Here is a 21,850-nt window from a genome sequence, read left to right as displayed (position 1 = left end):
CCCTCTCTCTCTTTCCTTTTATGAAAACTAAGCAAAGTGGCAAGGCCTTGTTCTTGTGTACTTCCTGATAAGATTCGTACTACATCTATTCCACAGGGCATGCCATCAATGAACTCTATGTGGATTTCAGTTTTACCGTTAACGGACAGATTGTACCACTTTACAGCAAGCAAGTTTGTGAACGAAATCAGCCCCAGTTTCAATTCTGTGGAAAGAAGAAAGGAGGTAATTTTTTTTTCCTTCATACAACAGCGTTAAAAAAGTGACGTGACCCATTTTTCACACTAGCAACTGTTGCAGCATCCCCCTGTTCACAAGATCAAAATTTAGATGCTTGGCAACTGGCCTGTATTTATGTTGGTTGCAGTGTCCTGGCTCAAGTGATCATGTTTTGGGAGCTTCCTGTCAGGGTTCCAAGTAACACCCCCAATGAAAGAAGACTCTAAGGCTTGAGTTCCCTCAAAGTTCCATTTTATTAAAGATGTCATATTGGCGCATCTGGAAAAACCCGAATCTGAAAGCTTCCATGTTTTCCCCACCCAAAAGAAAGTTCAAGTCGCTGCCCATATCCGTCACATGACTGTGACCCGACAAAAGGGTGAACGACAAAACTGCGCCCGACTAAACCGCGTCGCTAAAACCACGATGTCATCAACGTGCCGACAACAGCGCGGTGACAACAGCGCGGAGACAGAAGGGCTCTTTACAACAGCGCGTCGACAGAAAGCCGATTTAACTTAAGATTTAGGGTTAGGTTTAGGGTTACGTTTAGGGTTAGGTTTAGGGTTAGGTTCAGGATTAGGGTTAGGGTTAGGGTTAGGTTGAGGGTTAGTTTTAGGGTTAGGTTCAGGGTTAGGTTCAGGGTTAGGTTTAGGGTTAGGTTTAGGGTTAGGTTTAGGGTTAGGTTGAGGGTTAGGTTGAGGGTTAGGTTGAGGGTTAGGTTTAGGGTTAGGTTTAGGGTTAGGTTTAGGGTTAGGTTTAGGGTTAGGTTTAGGGTTAGGTTTAGGGTTAGGTTTAGGGTTAGGTTTAGGGTTAGGTTTAGGGTTAGGGTTAGGGTTAGGTTTAGGGTTAGGTTTAGCGTTACGTTTAGGGTTAGGGTTAGCGTTACGTTTAGGGTTAGGTTTAGGTTTAGGGTTAGGTTTAGTTTTACAGCGCGCTTCTGTAGCCGCGCTGTTGTCAGCACGATTCAGCGCTCATTCGTCGGAGCACTTTAGAACACGCGGTTTTGTCACCGCGGTTTAGTCAGGTGCGGTTTTGTCGTTCGCCCTTTTGTTGGTGAACCTCACATGACACCATCCAAAACAGGAGATGCCCCCCTCAGTCATCTTATCACAGCTGCAGAGCCAGATGACCTTAACTTTCTGAGAAAGAATGTTATCATGGTTAAATATCACCCACACTCTGTATAATCCCCTCTCCCATATTCCCCCAGTAGAAAATGTGTGAGGCCTGAAGTCTCAAAGGTAAAAGTTGGCTTCCAGGTCTGACACACAAACTCAATGGGGAAGTCAGATTCACTTAACAACCGTGTTACTAACTTAACAACTATGGTGATTCACTTAACGTGTTAAGGCAAGAAAGGTCATAAGAAAGGTCATCTACATAGGGCTACCCTTGAAAAGTGTTCGGAGACTGCAACTAGTCCAGAATGCAGCCGTGCGAGCGATATTGGGTGTACCTAGGTACACCCATGTTACACCTATCCTCCGCGAGCTGCACTGGTTACCTATTGGTCTCTGGACGCAATTCAAGGTGTTGGTCATTACCTTTAAAGCCCTACATGGCTTAGGGCCAGCATACCTGCAAGACCGCCTACTGCCACATTCCTCCCAACGGCCGGTAATATCCCACAGGGTGGGCCTCCTTCAGATGCCGTCAGCCAGACAATGTCGGCTGGCGGCTCCCCGGAGGAGAGCCTTCTCTGTGGCTGCTCCGACCCTTTGGAATGAGCTACCCCCAGAAATCCGAACCTCACCCACTCTCATGGCCTTCAGAAAAGCTGTCAAGACCTGGCTATTCCGGCAGGCCTGGGGCTGTTGACCTCATTGTAGAGGTCCAGCCCCGATCAAAACGAATGGACGTGTGTTGTTTTTAACCTGTTTCATTTCATTTTTTACTATTTTTTTTTCCTCGTTGTAAGGCACCCGGAGTCCTCCAGGATTGGGCGGCCTATAAATAAATAGATAGATAGATAGATAGATAGATAGATAGATAGATAGATAGATAGATAGATAGATGATAGATAGATAGATAGATAGATAGATAGATAGATAGATAGATAGATAGATAGATAGATAGATAAATAAATAAATAAAATGGGGTAAAACTCATTTAACATCTGTCTTGCTTGGCTACAGAAATTTTAGCCTCAATTGTGGCCAACTAGGTGACTTGGCAGTGGAAGAGCCAAGCTGGGTTCTCGGCTCACAAACAAAGTGATCCATTACTTCCAGGGTATTCCCCAGAATATTACTGCCCTTAGCTTCTACCCGGAGAGGTAGAAATACACATTTCCTATAATAGCGGCCAGAATGCTTCCTCTTTGACATTTCAAAAGTCTATTAAGAAATCAGTCCTGGTTTCTGAATGCTTGTTTTTTTTCCTCCCACTTATTGGAAGTTGTTATTTGCGTTTCGCTGACTGTGTTTTATTCTGGTATCTTCATATAGGTGGTTTTTATTGATTTGTGATATGTGGAGGTTATACTGCGTTTGTTATGTTTTTATCTCACCTTATTCAGAATCAGTTGTAACAATGAACAGCCTGGATAAGCCTGTAAATAATGAAAAGGAACCAAAACATTCAGTAGAAAATTTCAGATAGTCATGTGTTCTGACCCCCCTTGTCCCACACCAACAGACACTCCGAGCCAAAGATAAGTTACGGCATTTACGCCAAGCAGTCTCTTTTATAATGAGGAGAGGATCTTAATGACCAGCAGCTGAGTGTAATCACCTCCGGTAACTACGCAGTTGTTCTTGCCGCCGAGTAGCCCTTCGACGGCATGCATCCCGGAACAACTCACCAGGTGTTTTCTGGATCACTCACTCTTGTCTCCTCCCCTCTGATCCAAGGCTCAGGCGCCACCTGGTGGCCAATCAGTCTCTCTGGTCCCTGCTCTGAGTCTGAACCCTGCCCAGGGTCCTCCACATCTTCCCTTGCAGACTCATATGGTTCCTCGCTATCCGAGTCCATCAGCAGCTCAACCGGATACTGCTGGGCCGCAACAGTTTTCCATTTGAGTACTAATCAATTTTGACCTTTTCCCAGATCAGCCAACGTTGAAAATGTATTTGTTCTGTTTTCTGCAGGATGTGTACCACTTCTTATCTGCTACTTGATTTTTTGCCCCAAATCAAATGAAAAGGGTAACCAAAGTGGAAGTGGGGAACTCAGATCCTTAGCTCTGCTGAAAGTAGAGTAGGCTTTATAAACAGATTTAGGAATTTGGATTAGGAATTAGTTTTTTAGTTTAGTTTTTTTAGTTTTATTGCAAATTTATATGCCGCCCTTTTCCCTGAGGGGACTCAGGGCGGCTTACAACAATAAGGGAAGGGAGTGCAAGACAAGACTTAAAAAGAAAAGAATCGTGATTAAAAGGAAATTGGTCATAAAAACACAACATTCACTCAACATTCGGGCGGGGTGAGAGTAATCCTATCCCCAGGCCTGACGGGATAGCCAGTTCTTGAGGGCTGTGCGGAAGGCCTGGACTGTGGTGAGGGTGCGGATCTCCACGGGGAGGTTGTTCCATAATGTCGGAGCTGCAACTGAGAAGGCTCTCCTCCGCGTAGTCGCCAGTCGGCACTGACTGGCGGATGGAATTCGGAGGAGGCCTACTCTGTGCGATCTGATGGGACGCAGGGAGGTAATTGGCCAATTAGAATTGACCAATCTTCTGCTTGGTTAACCAGCTAATTAACATCACCTGTTCTGTGTAATAATTCTGAGGAATACATAGATAGCGGATCAACCGCGAAATGAGCATCATTTATAGCACAATAAGGTCATCAAACAGATTCAGCGGTATCTTAAGTCTTCCACGTTGACATCTTAATCAGAGTTACAATCATGAATACGTTGCTGTGAGCTTCCTTCATGCTGATGCCACAATCCATCCATTAAGATGTTCTGTGAGGAGCTGCGAGCACAATTTTTATGTAGCTTGAAGATATCAGGCAGTAATAACCCAATGCCACCGAAGCACACCATCATGCAAATTATAGACATGAGACTGGTGGCAAACTTTAATTCTCATATGCTCACAAATCTCCCTGACAGCTACCTCATTCTGAGAAATAAAATATAAAAACCCTCTGGAAGATTCAAGAGGGAGAAAGGCAATCTATTGCAGAAGCCATACAAACAGTTCCTTACGCAGACAAGTAGAAAACGCTGTTCTTTTGTTTGTTCGTTCAACTTACGTAGCCATCCATCTCAGATACATGACCTTGGATGGCTTAACAAAGGTTTTTTTTAAAAAAAAAAAATACCAAAACACATAAATGCAAAAATGAAATACTGTAATTATTAAAATCATTAAAAAAAATTAATCAGTGGGAAAACACGTGTTTATTAATAATACAGTCCCCTTTGCTGGTGCCACACCAGAGGTGGTATTCATCGGTTCCACCACAAAACCGCGCTCGACTAAACCGCGTCCGACTAAACCGCATAGCTGACGTCATCAACAGGGCGACAACAGCGCGGAGACAGAAGCACGCTGTAAACCCTAAACCTAAAATTAACCCCTAAACCTAAACCTAACCCCCCTAAACCTAATCCTAAACCTAACCCTAAACCTAACGCTAAACCTAACGCTAAACCTAACGCTAAACCTAACGCTAAACCTAACCCTAAACCTAACCCTAACCCTAACCCTAACCCTAAACCTAACCCTAACCCTTAACCTAACCCTAAACCTAACCCTAAACCTAACCCTTACCTTAAGTTGAATCGGCTTGCTTTCAAAGCGCTATTTAAAGCGCCCTTCTTTCACATGGCTGCCAAGCCACTCCCACAAAGGAGGCCAAACCCACAGGTTTGTAGGTTCGAAAAAATTTTGAAACCCACCACACACACACACACACACACAAATATTCACTAGAAACCAGCCCTCTGGGGAACCAGGAGAAGATTGTAAAGGAAATCCTGGCCCTACCCTAGGTCTGGCCAAACACTGAAGGGAAACCAAAATGAGCCTGGAGCTCATCCAATCGGAGGCTGCTGGTAGAAAGCCACCGATTATAAACTTTGAAGCGGCTTTTTCTGCCTCTTGTTGTTGTTTCAGGATGCCTTGAAAGCATGCATGCATAGTTCAGCTATTATCCTTTCTCTGTGAAAAAATCAAAAAGATAAACAAGAACATTTAGGCGGGGAATGTAAGGAACTTCTGAGCACATATGCAGCATGGCCTACACCAGAATTATAAATAGTTTTATGATCTCTAAACAAAGAACCTAACTCCCTCAGTGCATTTAACAGTTTGAGTTTGAGTTTGAGTTTATTGGGATTTATAGGCCGCCCTTTTCCCTGAGGGGACTCAGGGCGGCTTACAACCACAAGGGAGGGGGGTGCAGTGTCAAAAAAACAAAACAAAATGTGAACAAAGAAAAATAGTAAAAACACAACTTTCGTTCAGCAATCAAACACTCGGGCGGGTGAATTGGAAACCTATCCCCAGGCCTGCTGGGAGAGCCAGATCTTGAGGGCTGTGCGGAAGGTCTGGATGGTGGTGAGGGTACGGATCTCAACGGGGAGATCGTTCCACAGGGTCGGAGCTGCAACAGAAAAGGCTCTCCTCCGTGTGGTCGCCAGTCGGCATTGACTGGCAGATGGGATTCGGAGGAGGCCCAGTCTGTGCGATCTAATTGGTCGTAGGGAGGTGATCGGCAGAAGGCGGTCTCTCAAGTACAGACTATTAACTGAATCATATACTGAGAGTAAGGTATCTTGGTTGAAACAGTGGTAGACTTGAACTGCCTTTTTATTTCATTAGACTTTTTGACTTGAGTTATGATTCATGTTTTAGGTTTGATTGGGAGGATTATTATTTTATTGTCTCTGTGTAATAAAGAGGCAAAAACAAAGAATGCATGTTCTCAGTAACCTCCATGCTGACTTATTGCAGCGTCATTACAATTTTGTGTGGGTCCGGGATTGTCTGACATGTGCAAAGAATTAAATATTTACTATTTTTTAAGGATTGGAAATTTGTATATAGCGGAGTCAGTTGGAAGTGGACTATTGGCCTTGATTTGAAAAGCCACTGTAAATAGTAAGATTACGTGTTAATAAATACTATTATTAACCTTTAAGCCATACACAAAGTGACAGGAACAGCATTGTTAAAAAAATTCAGCAGCTCATTATTTCAGAGAGCTAAAGACGGCGTGTCAAGTCTGTATTAGAATAGTAATGTTTCATCTAAATTAATTACTGAGCAGGGATCTGATTCTTGGTTTCCATCCAAGAGAGTGTTTCTCTGTGAGTACATGTGGGGTGTTTTAATCATAGAGGTTATTCATGGCATTCATGGTATAAAATAGGTGCTGTTTCACCCAGTTTTCTTGCTCATCACTGGAAATGTTTGTTTTGCAGAATATATTTACTACGCAGGGCCCGTCTCTCTGAACATGGAGAACATCCCACAAGTACGTTTTTTCCCCAATTATTTCTAAATTTTATGAAGGAAAAACATTATTTGTTCAAATGTCTAATAGGATGCAATAGAAATGAACCTACTGGAGAATTAAGACATGTTAAAGAGGAATGTGGTTGTCGCAACATTATCTAGTAAAATCTCATGCATAAGGATCATGTTTTAGAGCCAAGGTGGCGCAGTGGTTAGGGTGCAGTACTGCAGGCCACTTCAGCTGACTGTTATCTGCAGTTCAGCGGTTCAAATCTCACCGGCTCAAGGTTGACTCAGCCTTCCATCCTTCTGAGGTGGGTAAAATGAGGACCCAGATTGTGGGGGCGATATGCTGACTCTGTAAACTGCTTAGAGAGGGCTGAAAGCCCTATGAAGCGGTATATAAGTCTAACTGCTATTGCTATTGCTATTGTTTTCTCATAGGACAACCTGGTTGACAGCTACACAGGATAGAGATACATAGCTTGACTCCAGGGTTACTTGAATACTCTAGAGAAAACTGTTACTACAGTGCATTGTAATGTCTAATGTGGCAGACAAAGATAATTAAAAACAGCAGAGGAACAATTTTAAGCTTTCTTTAAATTTCAGTGTAAATCAAACCAAATCAAATGTAGATCTTGTCCAAACGAATTGTGAAGAGTGGCTCCAAGTGTAGCACTCAATGACAAATAGAATTCTTGGCTTAAAAAAAATAGAATATATGGTTCCACCACAAAACCGCGTTCGACTAAAGGGCGCTCGACGAAACCACGTAGCTGACGTCATCACAGCGCGACAACAGCGCGGAGAAAAAAGCACGCTGTAAACGCTAAACCTAAATTTAACCCCTAAACCTAAACCTAACCCCCCTAAACCTAATCCTAAACCTAACCCTAAACCTAACCTTAACCTAACCCTAACCCTAACCCTTAACCTAACCCTAAACCTAATCCTAACCCTTAACCTAACCCTAAACCTAATCCTAACCCTTAACCTAACCCTAAACCTAAACCTAACCCTTAACCTAACCCTAAACCTAACCCTAAACCTAACCCTTACCTTAAGTTGAATCGGCTTAAAGCACTATTTAAAGCGCCCTTCTTTCTCCGCGCTCACTGTTGTCGCTCTGTTGATGACGTCAGCGACGCGGTTTAATCGGGTGCGCTTTAGTCGAGTGCGGTTTTGTCGTGCCACGAGAATATATATATTAAAAAAATAGAAATATACATTAGAAAATAGCCATGATAAGAACAGAAGCCAGACTCAAGAAAATTTGGGTTTGATCAGCAGAGCACTTCATAGGAGATCAGGGAAAGCTTATGAGCAAATGATTTAACTCTATAATGCAATTGTGTAATGCAACAACTTGTGTTGTTGTTGTGTTTTGGGTTTCAGTTGGCAGGAACCAGACCAGCATTACTGCAACAGTATTTATTGACTCAAAAATGGGACTGAGGAACTGCAGGCAAATGCCTGTCATTTGTAATCTAGGCCCACAGGACCTTAACCAATCATAGAACTAGAAAAAGCCCACCCAAATATAAATGTTCTAATTTCCCCTTCAAAACAGTTGGGGGTCATCTAAAGATTAGTTTCACTTTAGCACAGTTAGCAGTTAGAGTCACTTAAAGGATAGTTTCATTTTAGCACAGTTAACACAACTATATACATTCAATACATAACACCGGTTGTTGAACAAATATTAGTAGTGACAACTAGCATGCCAAGTAGTCAGCGAAGCTGGCAAGTTTTGTTCAGCAGCAATTAGGGGACTTCCTGTCCTGTTCTGTCCTGTCCTGATAAAGTGATGGCAGATGCACAGATAAGCCGTGGCAGCAATCCAGCCTGCCAAGCTCACAATAATGTTCTCCAACATTGGTTTCTGCGTTGACTTCTGCAAGAGGATGTGCACAAGCAGTCCTTTTATAGTCTGGAGAGGAGCCTAATGATCACCAGCTGAGTGTAATTATCTCCTGTAATTACGTAATTTCTCCTGACGCCGAGTAGCTCTTCGATAGCATGCATCCAGGAACAACTCACTGCTGGCGTCCGGATCACTCTCCCTTGTCTCCTCCCCACTGGTCCAAGGCTCAGGTGCCTCCTGGTGGCCAACCAGCCTCTCTGCGCCCTGCTCAGAGTCGGAACCCTGTCCAGGGTCCTCCACATCCTCCAGAGCCGATTCATAGGGCCCCTCGCTGTCGGAGTCTGGTGGCAGCTTCAACGGCTCCTACTGGGCCACAACATATATATATCGATCAACTTTATTTAGGAAAGTATGATATAAGGAGGAAGAGAAAATGCAGGAAGTTTATGTGTTACACTGCTAGTTGTCATTACATTTATTACCCCAACAGTCCCAATATTATCCTGATACTTTAAGGTTTACAAAGAGCAGAAAACCAGCAGATTCAAAGGATGACTCTTCAGACAAATGGATTCTCAGATCCCTTTGCTAAAGCAAATACAGTAGAACCTCTGGTCACAGCCATAAATCCTTCCATAATTTTGGTCGCAAACCGATTTGGTCGTGGGCCGAACCTAATTTTGGAAATTTGGCGCTTGCAATAAAAATGGCACAGAAGGGGAAATTGGCCGGGGGGGGGGGGATTTGTGAATTTTTGGCTCAGAACCTGATTTGGTCGTGGTCAGAAGCTTTCGTGATCAGATGTTCTGCTGTAACTTTGTCTTCCTTTTGCCTGTGAATTTATTGCTTTCAGCCTTCAAGGAATTATGCTGTAGCAGCATGAGCCGAGGTGGCGCAGTGGTTAGGGTGCAGCACTGCAGGCCACTTTAGCTGACTTCTATCTGCAGTTCAGCGGTTCAAATCTCACCGGCTCAAGGTCGACTCAGCCTTCCATCCTTCCGAGGTGGGTGAAATGAGGACCCAGACTGTGGGGGCAAGTTGCTGACTCAATTTGCTAAAAAAAAAAAATTGTAAACCGCTTAGAGAGGGCTGGCAGCCCTATGAAGCGGTATATAAGTCAAATAAATAAATAAATAAATAAATAAATAAATAAATAAATAAATAAATAAATAAATAAATAAATAAATAAATAAATAAATAAATAAATAAATAAATAAATAAATAAATAAATAAATAAATAAATAAATAAATAAATAAATAAATAAATAAATAAATGAGGAAAAGAGCACTTTCGCCCAGTTAAAACAATCTCATCTTATTGGGCTTTCTTAAGTCATTCGAAAGTTTTAGTTTTTCAGTTTATTTCAATGCCAGCCTCAGTTGCACGATTGCTTTTGATAATTGCCATATATTGGGTTTCTCGACTAATTTGACTAATTAAAAAACAGCAGCCACAGTAACATTCTGGAAGAGAAGTGCCAGTCTCCGCAAATTAATTAATTTCTTCAGAACATATTCATTCCTTTCTTTTTCTTACAGGGCGAATTTAATGTAACAGCTCAGCTCTTCAACGAAGACCATCACACAATTATTTGTGCCAATTTTTATATCCACAATCACTGAGAAGTTGCTTTTTTGTTGCTTTTTGAACTGGCATCGCCTAGACCCAAACTTTCCCAAACTTTTTTCTTTCAATACCCAAAACCGTTCATTAAAAAAAAATTATTGAACTTTAAGGACCAGCTGTAAGTCCCTTCCTTCAGCACCGTCGTAACTTTGAACAGTCACTGAAGGAATGGACATAACTTGAGGACCACCTGTATCACAAAAGTAGTATCATTAAATGAATTCATACTATTTCACAAGATTACCCTTTGCAATTTCATCAATTTTTGCCTTAATGGGAATACTTTGGGAGATTTTTGAATATAGTACATGTTACCATCTTTAACTCAGTTTAAATATCCCTTTTGTGATGAGTAATGGGCGTGTATATTATTACCGCCCATTTTTATCCAATTGTGGGTACAGGGTCCTGTAGCTCTTAACTTACAACCAGTTGCTTAGCAACCATTCACAATTATCACAGACCCCTCCCAAAAGGTACTTAGAACCCAGTTCCATTCCATCCTTCTCCCCAAGTCATATGATTGTATTCTGGACACTTAACAATCTTAACCAGGACACTTAACCAGTCCGCATGTTTATAGTCACATGACTGCAATTTATGTATTGCCAGGAACTGGCGCTTACTTAAGAGCCGAGGTGGCGCAGTGGTTAAATGCAGCACTGCAGGCTACTTCAGTTGACTGCAGTTCGGCTGTTCAAATCTCACCGGCTCAAGGTTGACTCAGCCTTCCATCCTTCCGAGGTGGGTAAAATGAGGACCCGGATTGTTGTTGGGGGCGATATGCTGACTCTGTAAACCGCTTAGAGAGGGCTGAAAGCCCTATGAAGCGGTATATAAGTCTAACTGCTATTGCTATTGCTATTACTTCAGGTTTCTGGCAAAAAAAACCAAAAACCGCCCATTGGCTAAAGCGGTTTTGCTAAGCGACTGCCGTGTTTACCCAACAACTGTCACAAAAAAGACTGTAAAATTGGCCACGGTCACATAGTGATGTCCTTAACACCCAGCATGATTTACTACTGAATTCAACTTTACCTAATTCGTAAGTTGAGGCCAACCTGTAATTTACCTAGATTTGGGAAGAACTAATCTAGGCAGTTAAAATCACCCTAAGCTTTAGATGTTCAAGGAGAGCTTACTTCAATCTACCAATTATAGCATACTGAACAATGGAAAAGGAGGCTGGCTGAGTTCAGTTGATTTGTTAAAATTTGAATGAACTGATTATATTCAAAGTGATTTGTCATTGTATGTTTAATTTCACTTTCTGTAAAAGTCTGCTTCCTTTTCCAAAACGTTTTGTTCAAACTGTATGTGTTGTGCCTCCATTAGGTTCATTCACACACAAAAAAGAATTTCCCGGAGAAATTCCCTTTTCAAATTGCTGTAACTCTCTTCCCGGAGGTTCATTTTCCTATTAACTCCCATTCCCATCAAAGCAAGACTGAATGCCCTTGTTCCCCTCATCAGCCCAGCTCAGATTTAACATTTTGGGATTTATGCAGGAACAACCAAAAGAGTCCAGATGTGGCAGTGGTGGGTTTCAAAAATTGTTCGAACCTACTCTGTGGGTGTGGCTTCCTTTGTGGGAGTGGCTTGCCGCCCATGTGACCGGATGGGAGTGGCTTGCCACCCATGTGACCGGATATGAAGATGCCGACGACACTTGTCAGAACCACCTTAATTTACCTCACACACAGCACTGGCATGCATAAGAATATGATGTAAACTTATTTTTTAAAAGGCATCTTTGGTTTGCGTTAAAACAACCTCAACACACGCAATGTTCTGATTGCACCACAAACGCAGTAGTCATCCTCACCTTTCACAGAGGCACTGAGTTTTATAAATAGGAGCATGATAGTGTAGAATAATCATATCCAAGGACCAGTGGTGGGTTTCAAAAAATGCTGGAACCTCTTCTGTAGGTGTGGCCTGCTTTCCGGGTCCACTGGTGGAACCTCTTCTAACCGGTTCGGTAGATTTGACGAACCGGTTCTACCGAATAGGTGTGAACTGGTAGGAACCCACCTCTGAGATGTGGCCACCATTGTGTGATTAACACTACCATCTTGGTCTTTTTGACCATGTCACCAGTGCAGGCAACCTTGTGTGAAAATACGTCTTTTGGAAGAGTAAGAATGACGGAGATCTACACTCCTAGTAGGAATCTGCAGCACTACATCGAAAACATCTTGCACTGAAAAACAAGGCTTGGCAAAGCTAATGAAGCCACAAATGGGCAACTATCCACAGCCAACTGGATCAAAAAATGAGCAATTTTGCCCTCATCTTCTTCCAGGAAAAAAAAGATGAGTCCGTGTAGCAATCTGGTCTCATCTGTGCTTATGTGGAGGGGATGCCATTTTGGAAACCTGCAAAATGAAACTTCTCTGAACATCCTCCTCAGCCAAGAGATCAGCTTAGTCAGGTGGAGGGCGGCCATTTGCTCAGGAGACCTGAGGGGAATTTACCTACTTAATTTTGTTCTGGTTTCATTGTGAGGTTTCCCCGGGCTGAACAAAATAAGAAATCAACTGTGTTTGTTTCCTCCCACACACAAAAGCTACAATTTAATATCTTCTTTCCACACGATTAAATAAAAGGTTCTTTTCTGGAAAGGTTTGTAGTCTGTCAAATCTCATGGACAAATAAATAAATATATCAGCTGAAGGAAACAATCCATCCACAAGAATATATTTTAAACATGAACTCCCTGAGAAGTGCATATAAAGAGTTAAGCAATATATATATAACCTGTGTATAAAAGTTAGTTCGATTTAATGAAATGTTCACAGTTTTTATTGGGGGTTATGGTCTATATAACCTAAATCTGTATTTGTCAAATGCCAGTCTCTTGCTTTGGAGATGCATGCATTTTTTTTAAATTGTTAGTATTTATATCCAGCTTTTAGTCCAGGAGCTTAAAGTGGTATATGTAGTACTTTCTTCTTCCGTTTTTCCCCACCACAAGAACTACGTTGGGTTGATAAAATGAAACTGGTTGAGTCATATAATCAGAGGTGGTATTTAGCCAATTCTGACAGGTTCTGGAGAACCGGTAGTGGAAATTTTGAGTAGTTTGGAGAACTGGCAAATAGGCTGGCCGCGCCCCTACTGCCTCCCAGCTGATCTTCTTTTATTGCCCTGAACAGGAGAACAGAGCTGGAAAGCAGGTTAGTGGGGTGGGGAGAGAATCGGGATTTTGCAGTATCCTTCCCCTGCCACGCCCACAAAGCCATACCAGGCCACAAAGCCTCTCACACAGAACCAGTATTTTTTAAAAAAATGAATCCCACCACTGCATATACAGTAATGAACTTCCAGCTTCAAGGGTGGACCTCATTCTGAGTCTCCTGGTGTCAATCCACACACCTTAATTGTTACGCTGCACACTCGAATGGCGACACGTATTTTGTTGAGTCGTGGATCACTTCTTCTCCCACAATTGGTTCCAGAGGAAAAGTGTCTAACTGGACATGTTTTTAAGGAGAAAATGCTTTTCTTGTATCAGCTTCATAGCAGGATTTAGCACAGTGAACAGTGTCCACTGCCCCCCCCCCCCAGGAAACAAAATAAAGACTGTTAATGAAGTGGCTTCAGAAGCAAAAAAAGGAACAACACAGGAGACCCAGCACTGTTTTTGAATCACAGAAAATTACCTTCTTCCAACTTGAGTCTTCGATCCATGTAACTCTCGATTGTGTGCAGTGGTGGGTTTCAAACCTTTTTCAAACCTACTCTGTGGGTGTGGCCTCCTTTGTGGGAGTGGCTTGCCGGCCATGTGTTTTCTCTCTCTCTCTCTCTCTCTCTCTCTCTCTCTCTCTCTCTCTCCTTCCTTTTGTCTCTCTGTCCCTTTTTCCTTTTTTTCTTTCATCACTCTCTCACTTTTTCTTTCTTTTTTTCTTTTTTCTTTATTTCTTTCTTCCTTTCTTTCCCTTTTTCTCTCTGTGTGAGTGGACTGTACAGTGCACCTAGTCTAACCCTCCAGATTAAGCAGGGTTTGACCTGGATGGGAGACAACTAAGAAACCCCAAGGCTTTGTCTTGACTATCAAGTCAATAAGCCTCTAGAAGAGAGCAGTGAATTATATGAATGTGTCTAACTGGGAGTGAAACTTCCCTTGAAGGAATTTTACTTTTGCTGCACAGTAAAATAATGAAGTAAAGCTAATACTATATATAACTTACTTAACACTTTATCAGAAGTTTTCAAGCTGTATGTAATAAAGTGAGAGGAAAAACAACATTCTGTCCCTTAATGAAACTTTTCAACTCAAGGTCTTCAATGATGGTTAGAGTGGTATCTACTATTTGCTTACTCCTTTCATAAATTATGATGTTAAAACCTTCCAAATGCAACCTTCCTTTAATAAATTGCAAAACCACCACATTTTTACAATGGACTAGAAAAATGTTCATGAATGCCTGAATGCAAAGTATGGATTTTTTTATGAACTCTACACTCTTAAGTTATAGCATTCATATCCACAACGTAGCAGGGACTTAAATGCTTGTAAAATTCATCCACTTCTTGTAATGTCTGTGTAATGATGAAGCATTTCATAGAACTCGAGCAGCATGGTGGCTTATTATAACCCAAATCTATCTTCTTAATACATTTTTTGCCCTTAGGCTCTTTAAATCAGAAATAACAAAATCCAAGTCTAGGAGCAGCCCACATTGTGCAAGAGAACATCTGAAAATAGAACTACATCTTGCAACCCCAAATGTATGATCTCATCATGAAGACATTGGGAGAGCTACTGGACCGCTTAGGCTGATAAGTTGAGGACCCAGATTGTTGGGGGCAATATGCTGACTCTCTAAAATTGCTTAGAGAGGGGTGCAAAGAACTGTGAAGCAGTATATAAGTCTAAGTGCTCTTTTTAGTGAGATTCGATGCCTCTCTATTGCAGTGACGTGCGGTGAGGTTTATGGCCGGTGAGGCAGCAATTTTTTTAGACTTGTGGACTTCAACTCCCAGGATTCCACAGCCAGGCATGCTCAGTTCCGGTTTAAAGCGACAGCATTTGTTTTTCTCCTTTGCTAAATAAGTTTCCTTCTTTCTTTTTCTTCTCCCTTCCCCTCCTCCCTCCCTCTCTCCCTCCCTCCCCCTACTGCCTCTTGTAGAGTGCACTTTTTTAGAGGCTTTTTTAAACAGTTAAGCACTAAGCAGAGTCATCCATGGTGACTCTGGGAGCAACTAGCTCAGCCTGACCTCAGCTCTTGCCTTTTTCCTTTTACATTTTTTTTCTTTTCATGATGACAGTGGTGAGGCTCTGCCTCCCCTGCCTCCCCTGACTGCATGTCTCTGCTCTATTATCTCCCTAGGCTGGAGAAAATGAATGGGAGGGAGCCAATAGGCTCACAACCTTTTCTTTGGCTTCCCAAAGACATCTGATCGACCCCTGGGGAAGTTAGACTAGGTTGCACATAGATTAGAAAACTAATGAGTCTGTGAAAGAAAACTGGAATATAATATGGGAAAACAAACCTGGAAGCAAGAGAAGTTACCGTATATACTCGAGTATAGGCCGACCCGAATATAAGCCGAGGCACCTAATTTTACCACAAAAAAACTGGAAAAGTTATTTACTCGAGTATAAGCCTTGGGTGGGAAATGCAGCAGCTACCGATAAATTTCAAAAATAAAAATAGATACCAATAATGCCATTGCCCATTGAATAACATATACAGCCTGCCTGTGCCCATTAAATATACAGTAGCCATTGTAAAAATTTGCTCTGCATAACAAATTATTATCACACAATACCGGTGTATTCAATGAAATACTTCACTCACCTCATGATGCTGATGTCCCGCTGTGATGCTGATGTCTCGCCTCCTATGACACACGGCACAGTGATTCCTATCATTGGATCACTGTACCAGAGGAGGTGGGACATCGCTATGTGGCTGCTTGCCATAACAAGGAGGAGGTGGGACATCGTTGCAGAGCGGCAGGAGGGGGAGGAAGGGGAATCGTAAGATAGCCCTGCATTACATTAGAACGTGAGGAGGGGGGATGGTGCGGTGCACGCTGCGCGGCAAACTGACACAGAGGGAGGGGAAACTCACAGGGGCGCTGGGCCATTCACGAGCGTCACCCAGCGGCATGGCCCCGCCCCTTTTTCTCCTCCATTTCGGGCAAATTTTTCACTGACTCGAGTATAAGCCGAGGCGGCTTTTTTCAGCCCAAAAAGTGGGCTGAAAAACTAGGCTTATACTTGAGTATATACAGTAAAATACTAGTAATTTGCCAATGAATATCAGGAAACATAAGTGGGATTAAATGCTGTTTCCTCCTCCCAGTTCTCCCCTAAAATGCACTAAATCGTATTATTTTAACAAACGTGGGTGTGTGAACACACACTTGCCAAGGTGACATGTAGTTTTGTCCTGATTTAGATCTCACTTAACAATGACTGTATCAGTCTAAAATAGACGTATAATAATATCAAACACAGCTAGGTCTTAGCAACTTAACAGATCTCAATGGGGGGAACAATATCCTTGGGTGACACAGAGCTCTTGGGAGGAAGGGAAACGCTTTTACAGGAAGGAGATCTATGAACATCTACCTCCGTTTTCCTAAAAACATGGAATCGGAATCTGGAGAGGGTACTGAATGCTCAGGTGTCTTGTCCAAAGTTTTCTTGGCTCTGGAAGTTTTGGAGTTAAATTTTATCATCTTTGATGCCATTGTTAAAGGTACTACTGAATTTTACAGCATTCTTTGAGACATTTATTCTGTTCTTTTTTGACATTTTTTGAATAGGACAGTGGAGAAATTGAAGGTCATCAGCTCTATAAGAGGGAGCAGACTAAGAACCCTCTGCCTTATACATAGGTCAAGGCTTCAGTATCTTTATAGTAACAGCTATAGTAACAGAATCCTGCTAGTCTGAATATCTTTCTTCCACCTGACATTTAATCTTCATGTGTGAACAAGATTAGGGCCTTGCCTGAGATGTTTTCTCGTGTTATTTTCAAGCCTGCTTTATCTGATTGTTGCCTTAGTAGCAACTCTTCCTTCTGTCCTTCTAGGTCATTCCGCTATCTTCTCTAATAATGGATGAACATAATCTTTTAAATACCTTTCTGGGTGGAAATTCTCGGCGTTATGGTCTGAACACAAAAGTAGGAAAATTTTATATGCATGCTACAATAGAAATTAAAAGTTGAGGAAGATTGGGTCTCCTTCAAATTTCCAATAGCATTGACTCACTACTCTCAATGACCAATCAGATAACCTCTAGGATGAATCCTATAATATAAATATAATACTATAACTATATACATACATATGAACCAGAGGTGGGTTCCTGCCAGTTCTAACCACTTCTATAGAAGAAGTTCCACAAATCTACAGTGCCGTTTAGAACCGGTTCCAGCTCCCTCCCCCCGCCTGTCTACACATCACCAAGATGAAGAGCAAGAGGGGGAATTCTGGGAGTTGAAGTCCACAAGTCTTAAAGCTGTCAAGTTTGAACACCCCTGGGTTTTTTTTCCTAAAGGGTTAGGGGTGCAAGGGTCTTGTAACTTGACAGCATTAAGACTTGCGTGCTTCAAATGCTGGAGTTTCTGAGCCAACATTTTGGTTGCTAAGCAAGAGTGTTGTTAAGTGAGTTTCACCACATTTTACAAGTTGGCCATGCCCACCCAGTCACATTGTTGGCAAGCCACTCCCACCTAGTCACATGGCCAGCAAGCCACTCCCACAAAGCAGGACACACCTACAGAAGAAGTTCTAAAAAAAATTTGAAACCCACCACTGATATGAACACGCTATAAATAAGGAGAAGTTTCCTAAAGGTCAGAACAATCAACCTTTGGAACCGTTTGCCTTCAGAAGTTGTGGAAGCTTTCAAGAAGAGACTGGACAGCCACTTGTCTGAAATGGTATAGACCAGTGGTCACCAACAGGTGGTTCATGGACCACTGGTGGTTCATGAGAAAATGTTGGTGGTCCGTAGAAAAATAATTTGCATTTTTTTTTATATTGCACTAAAACAGGAGTCCTCAAACTACGGCCCCTGGGCTGGATACGTGCAATGAATGCTTGTGTTGCTGCAGAGAGTCTCCCCATTTGGGGTCTTTTTGTGTGGGTCAGAGGGGGCAGAAGGGTCTGCTTCAGCCTCCTGGTTTGGGTGAAGGCTGGAGGGAAGGGCCGCTGGTGGCAAAAAGATATATTGTTTTACAATTTAAAACCTGCTAAAAGCAGTCCTAAAGCAGAGAATGAGTAATTAAAAAAAAGAGTTTAAAATAACTTAACACATTTAATCTGTGTTCCAGTAAAGCCTCACTTAAAATAGTCCATGTATTTTAAAACTTGAAAAGGGCTGTCTACAATGCGAAGCTACGAAAGTGCTAGTACAGGCTATCAACAAGAGGGATGATACGGCATGCACAATGAACCTTGAATTTATCTGGGTGAACAGTTGGGTTTTAAACTCGCCTCACTTCTATTAAGAATGCCCTTTCGGGTTACTTCTTAGCAACCCCTCTAGCAAATATTGTACCCTGGAGAATGCATCTCCGCTAGTTGTTAGCTGATGTGTAAGGGAGAAATATCCCAACCTTAAACCATTGGGGGCTTTATATGTCATCACAAGTGTTTTAAGGTTATAGCAATAGCAGTTAGACTTATATACCGCTTCATAGGGCTTTCGGCCCTCTCTAAGCGGTTTACAGAGTCATCATATTGCCCCTAACAACAATCCAGGTCCTCATTTTACCCACCTCGGAAGGATGGAAGGCTGAGTCAACCCTGAGCCGGTGAGATTTGAACAGCCGAACTGCAGAACTGCAGTCAGCTGAAGTAGCCTGCAGTGCTGCATTTAACCACTGCGCCACCTCGGCTCTCTACCTGATAGCCAACAAGCAGACAATGCAGTGTGTTCAGAACAATGATAAAATGCATAAACACAGCATCTTGCTGCAGCATCTTCTACTGGCTGCATCTTTCAGAAATAGCCCCACCAACGATGCACTGCAGTAACAACAATGCATGGATTACTGTTGTCAGGTTATCCTTGTTCAGAACAACTATAGCTATATACAAGCAGTGGTGGGTTATGGCCGGTACGTTCTGGTACAGTGCCTGGTGGAAGCACTAGGTACCATTCCTGTATGGTGCTTTGGAGGGCCCACCCGCCCTCCTGCTCTCTTTACCTATATTTGACCCAACCGGGCCATTTGTGCATGCGCTGTACGGGCCTGTGCGACCCTTTGCCGTGCACGTAGTGGACGCCCAGCCCCGTTGCAGCGTACTGGTTGCGATGGGATCAGGAACCCACCACTGTATACAAGTTGACTTCTGCAAAAGGGGCGTGTGCACAAGCAGTCCTTTTATAGTCTGGAGAGGAGCCTAACTACCACCAGCTGAGTGCAATTACCTCCTGTAACTGCGCAACTGTTCTTTACGCGTATTAGCTCTCCGGTGCTGGGCATCTAGAAACAACTCCCTTGGCTCCTCCCCACTGCTGATGTCCGGATCACTCTCCCTTGTCTCCTCCCCACTGGTCCAAGGCTCAGGCGCCTCCTGGTGGCCAACCAGCCTCTCTGCGCCCTGCTTGGAGTCGGAACCCTGTCCAGGGTCCTCCACATCCTCCAGAGCCGACTCATAGGGCCCCTCGCTGTCAGAGTCTGGTGGCAGCTCCAACGGCTCCTGCTGGGCCACAAGAGAGATGCTAACTTTCTACAGTTCCATCTCAGCTGATTGACCCTCAGCTAATCTTATTGGAGATTTCTAGAGCTACATTATGAGTGGGGTGGCAGGCTGACATCCATCACTGTTTGCTTCATGCCTGGATTCCCACCATCGCTGTTCCAGTCATCTCGCCATATCAAATGGAGCCAGAGACGCGGGCATGGAACAGTTTTATATAAATAAATATGTTTACATTAAATAAGATAAGCAAAGAGGAGCATCGTCAGGTAAACCAACACAGCAGGAGCAACGTCAAATGACAAGCAAGCACACACCGCACGCAGAGGTGGGAAAACGGTGTGGGAAACAAGGAAACTCCCCTTTTCACTCTCAGCAACCAATCACAGCTCAGCTTATTACTGTTTACTGTTTATTAAATTTATAGGCCGCCCAATCCTGGAGGACTCCGGGCAGCTTACAGAAATAAAAATATTAAGGGAGATTAAAAACAGATAAAACACAACAAATTTAAAAGAAACACAACATGCACCCAGTCTAAGCGGGGCTGGACCTCAATCCAGAGGCCAACAGCCCCAGGCCTGCCGGAATAGCCAGGTTTTGATAGCTTTACGGAAGGCCATGAGAGTGGGTAAGGTCCGGATCTCTGGGTTCAGCTCATTCCATAGGGCCGGAGCGGCAACAGAGAAGGCCCTACTCCAAGGGGTCGCCAGCCGGCATTGTCCAGCTGATGGCACCTGGAGAAGGCCCATCCTGTGTGATCTTATCGGTCTTAGGGAGGTGTGCGGCAGAAGACGGTCTCATAGATATCCGGGTCCTAGGCCATGTAGGGCTTTAAAGGTGATAACCAGCACCTTGAATCGTGCTCGGAGACCAATAAGAAGCCAGTGCAGTGGCCAGCTCTCTTTAACCCAGTGGTTCCCAACCTTTTTTTTTTTGGCTATGCCCCACCTAAGCATCTTTAAAATCCTGATGCCCACCTCCCTGTGACGTATAATTCTTACTTTACTCAAAAAGTGAACCCTACTCACGTGGAAGAAGCCTAAAAGGCCATTAACTTGGTTTAAACAAGGTTCAAATTACCCCCATTAAAAAATCAAATTGCCCCCCTGTGGGGCATTCCCTATTGGGAACCACTGCTTTAACCAATTAGCTACAACTGTGTGTTCTTACTCATTTTCCAACCCTTCACTGCTCCAGCTATTACATTTTAATTATCTTACCCACAGTCTGCATTATCATTCCTACAAGTCCTCTGAAAATCAGAGGGAGTGAGCATCAGTGGCCTGCATGATCTTGAATTTCCACAGTACCACAAAGGTTTCAACAGGATTGCCAGGCTGAAAAGAAGATTATGATGCAACCAGAGAGAGAGAGAGAGAGAGAGAGAGAGAGAGAGAGAGAGAGAGAGAGAGAGAGAGAGACAGAGAGAGAGAGACAGAGAGAGACAGAGGGAGAGAGACAGAGAGACAGAGAGAGACAGAGAGAGAGACAGAGAGAGAGACAGAGAGAGAGACAGAGAGAGACAGAGAGAGAGACAGAGAGACAGAGAGACAGAGAGAGACAGAGAGACAGAGAGAGAGACAGAGAGAGAGACAGAGAGACAGAGAGACAGAGACAGAGAGACAGAGAGAGACAGAGAGAGAGAGAGAGAGAGAGAGAGAGAGAGAGAGAGAGAGAGAGAGAGAGAGAGAGAGAGAGAGAGAGAGAGGGCAAAAAAACAAATACATTTATAACCACTCTGACAAAGTTGGAAGTCGCTTTTAAAAACTTTTATTTCTTTCTATTTCTTTCTTCTTATTTCTTCACTGTTTTCCCTGTTTTTTGTTGTCCTATTTTTATCTTGTTAAAACTTTCTTCGATGAATATTAAAATATTAAAAAAGAGAAGAAAGGGGGGTAGGAAGGAGGGAGGGAAGGAGGGAGGGAAGCAAGGAGGGAAGCAAGGAGGGAAGGAAGGAGAGAAGGAGAGAAGGAAGGAGGGAAGGAAGGAGGGAATGTAGGAGAGAAGAAAGGAGGGAAGGAAGGAGGGAAGGAAGGAGGGAAGG

The 21,850-nt window shown here is 43.1% G+C and overlaps 1 protein-coding gene across 1 annotated transcript in view; it reads left to right on the top strand.

The window, feature by feature from the left end:
* Window positions 1–10,237, top strand: part of LY86 (lymphocyte antigen 86) — a 32,025-nt gene extending 21,788 nt beyond the window's left edge. Inside the window, exons 3-5 of the mRNA XM_087707503.1 lie at window positions 97–225; window positions 6,601–6,653; window positions 10,041–10,237. Coding sequence (XP_087563629.1) covers window positions 97–225; window positions 6,601–6,653; window positions 10,041–10,124 — 266 coding nt within the window. The 3' untranslated portion in view covers window positions 10,125–10,237. The remainder of the gene's footprint in view (window positions 1–96; window positions 226–6,600; window positions 6,654–10,040) is intronic.
* The last annotated feature ends 11,613 nt before the right edge of the window (window positions 10,238–21,850 follow it).

This window comes from Thamnophis sirtalis, unplaced genomic scaffold (assembly GCF_051295495.1).
Source record: "Thamnophis sirtalis isolate CommonGarterSnake01/CBP01778 unplaced genomic scaffold, rThaSir2_p1.2 scaffold_2, whole genome shotgun sequence".
Lineage (NCBI taxonomy): Eukaryota > Metazoa > Chordata > Lepidosauria > Squamata > Natricidae > Thamnophis > Thamnophis sirtalis.
The sequence above is the reverse complement of the archived record's forward strand: the minus strand, read 5'-3'. Positions and strand labels throughout refer to the sequence as shown.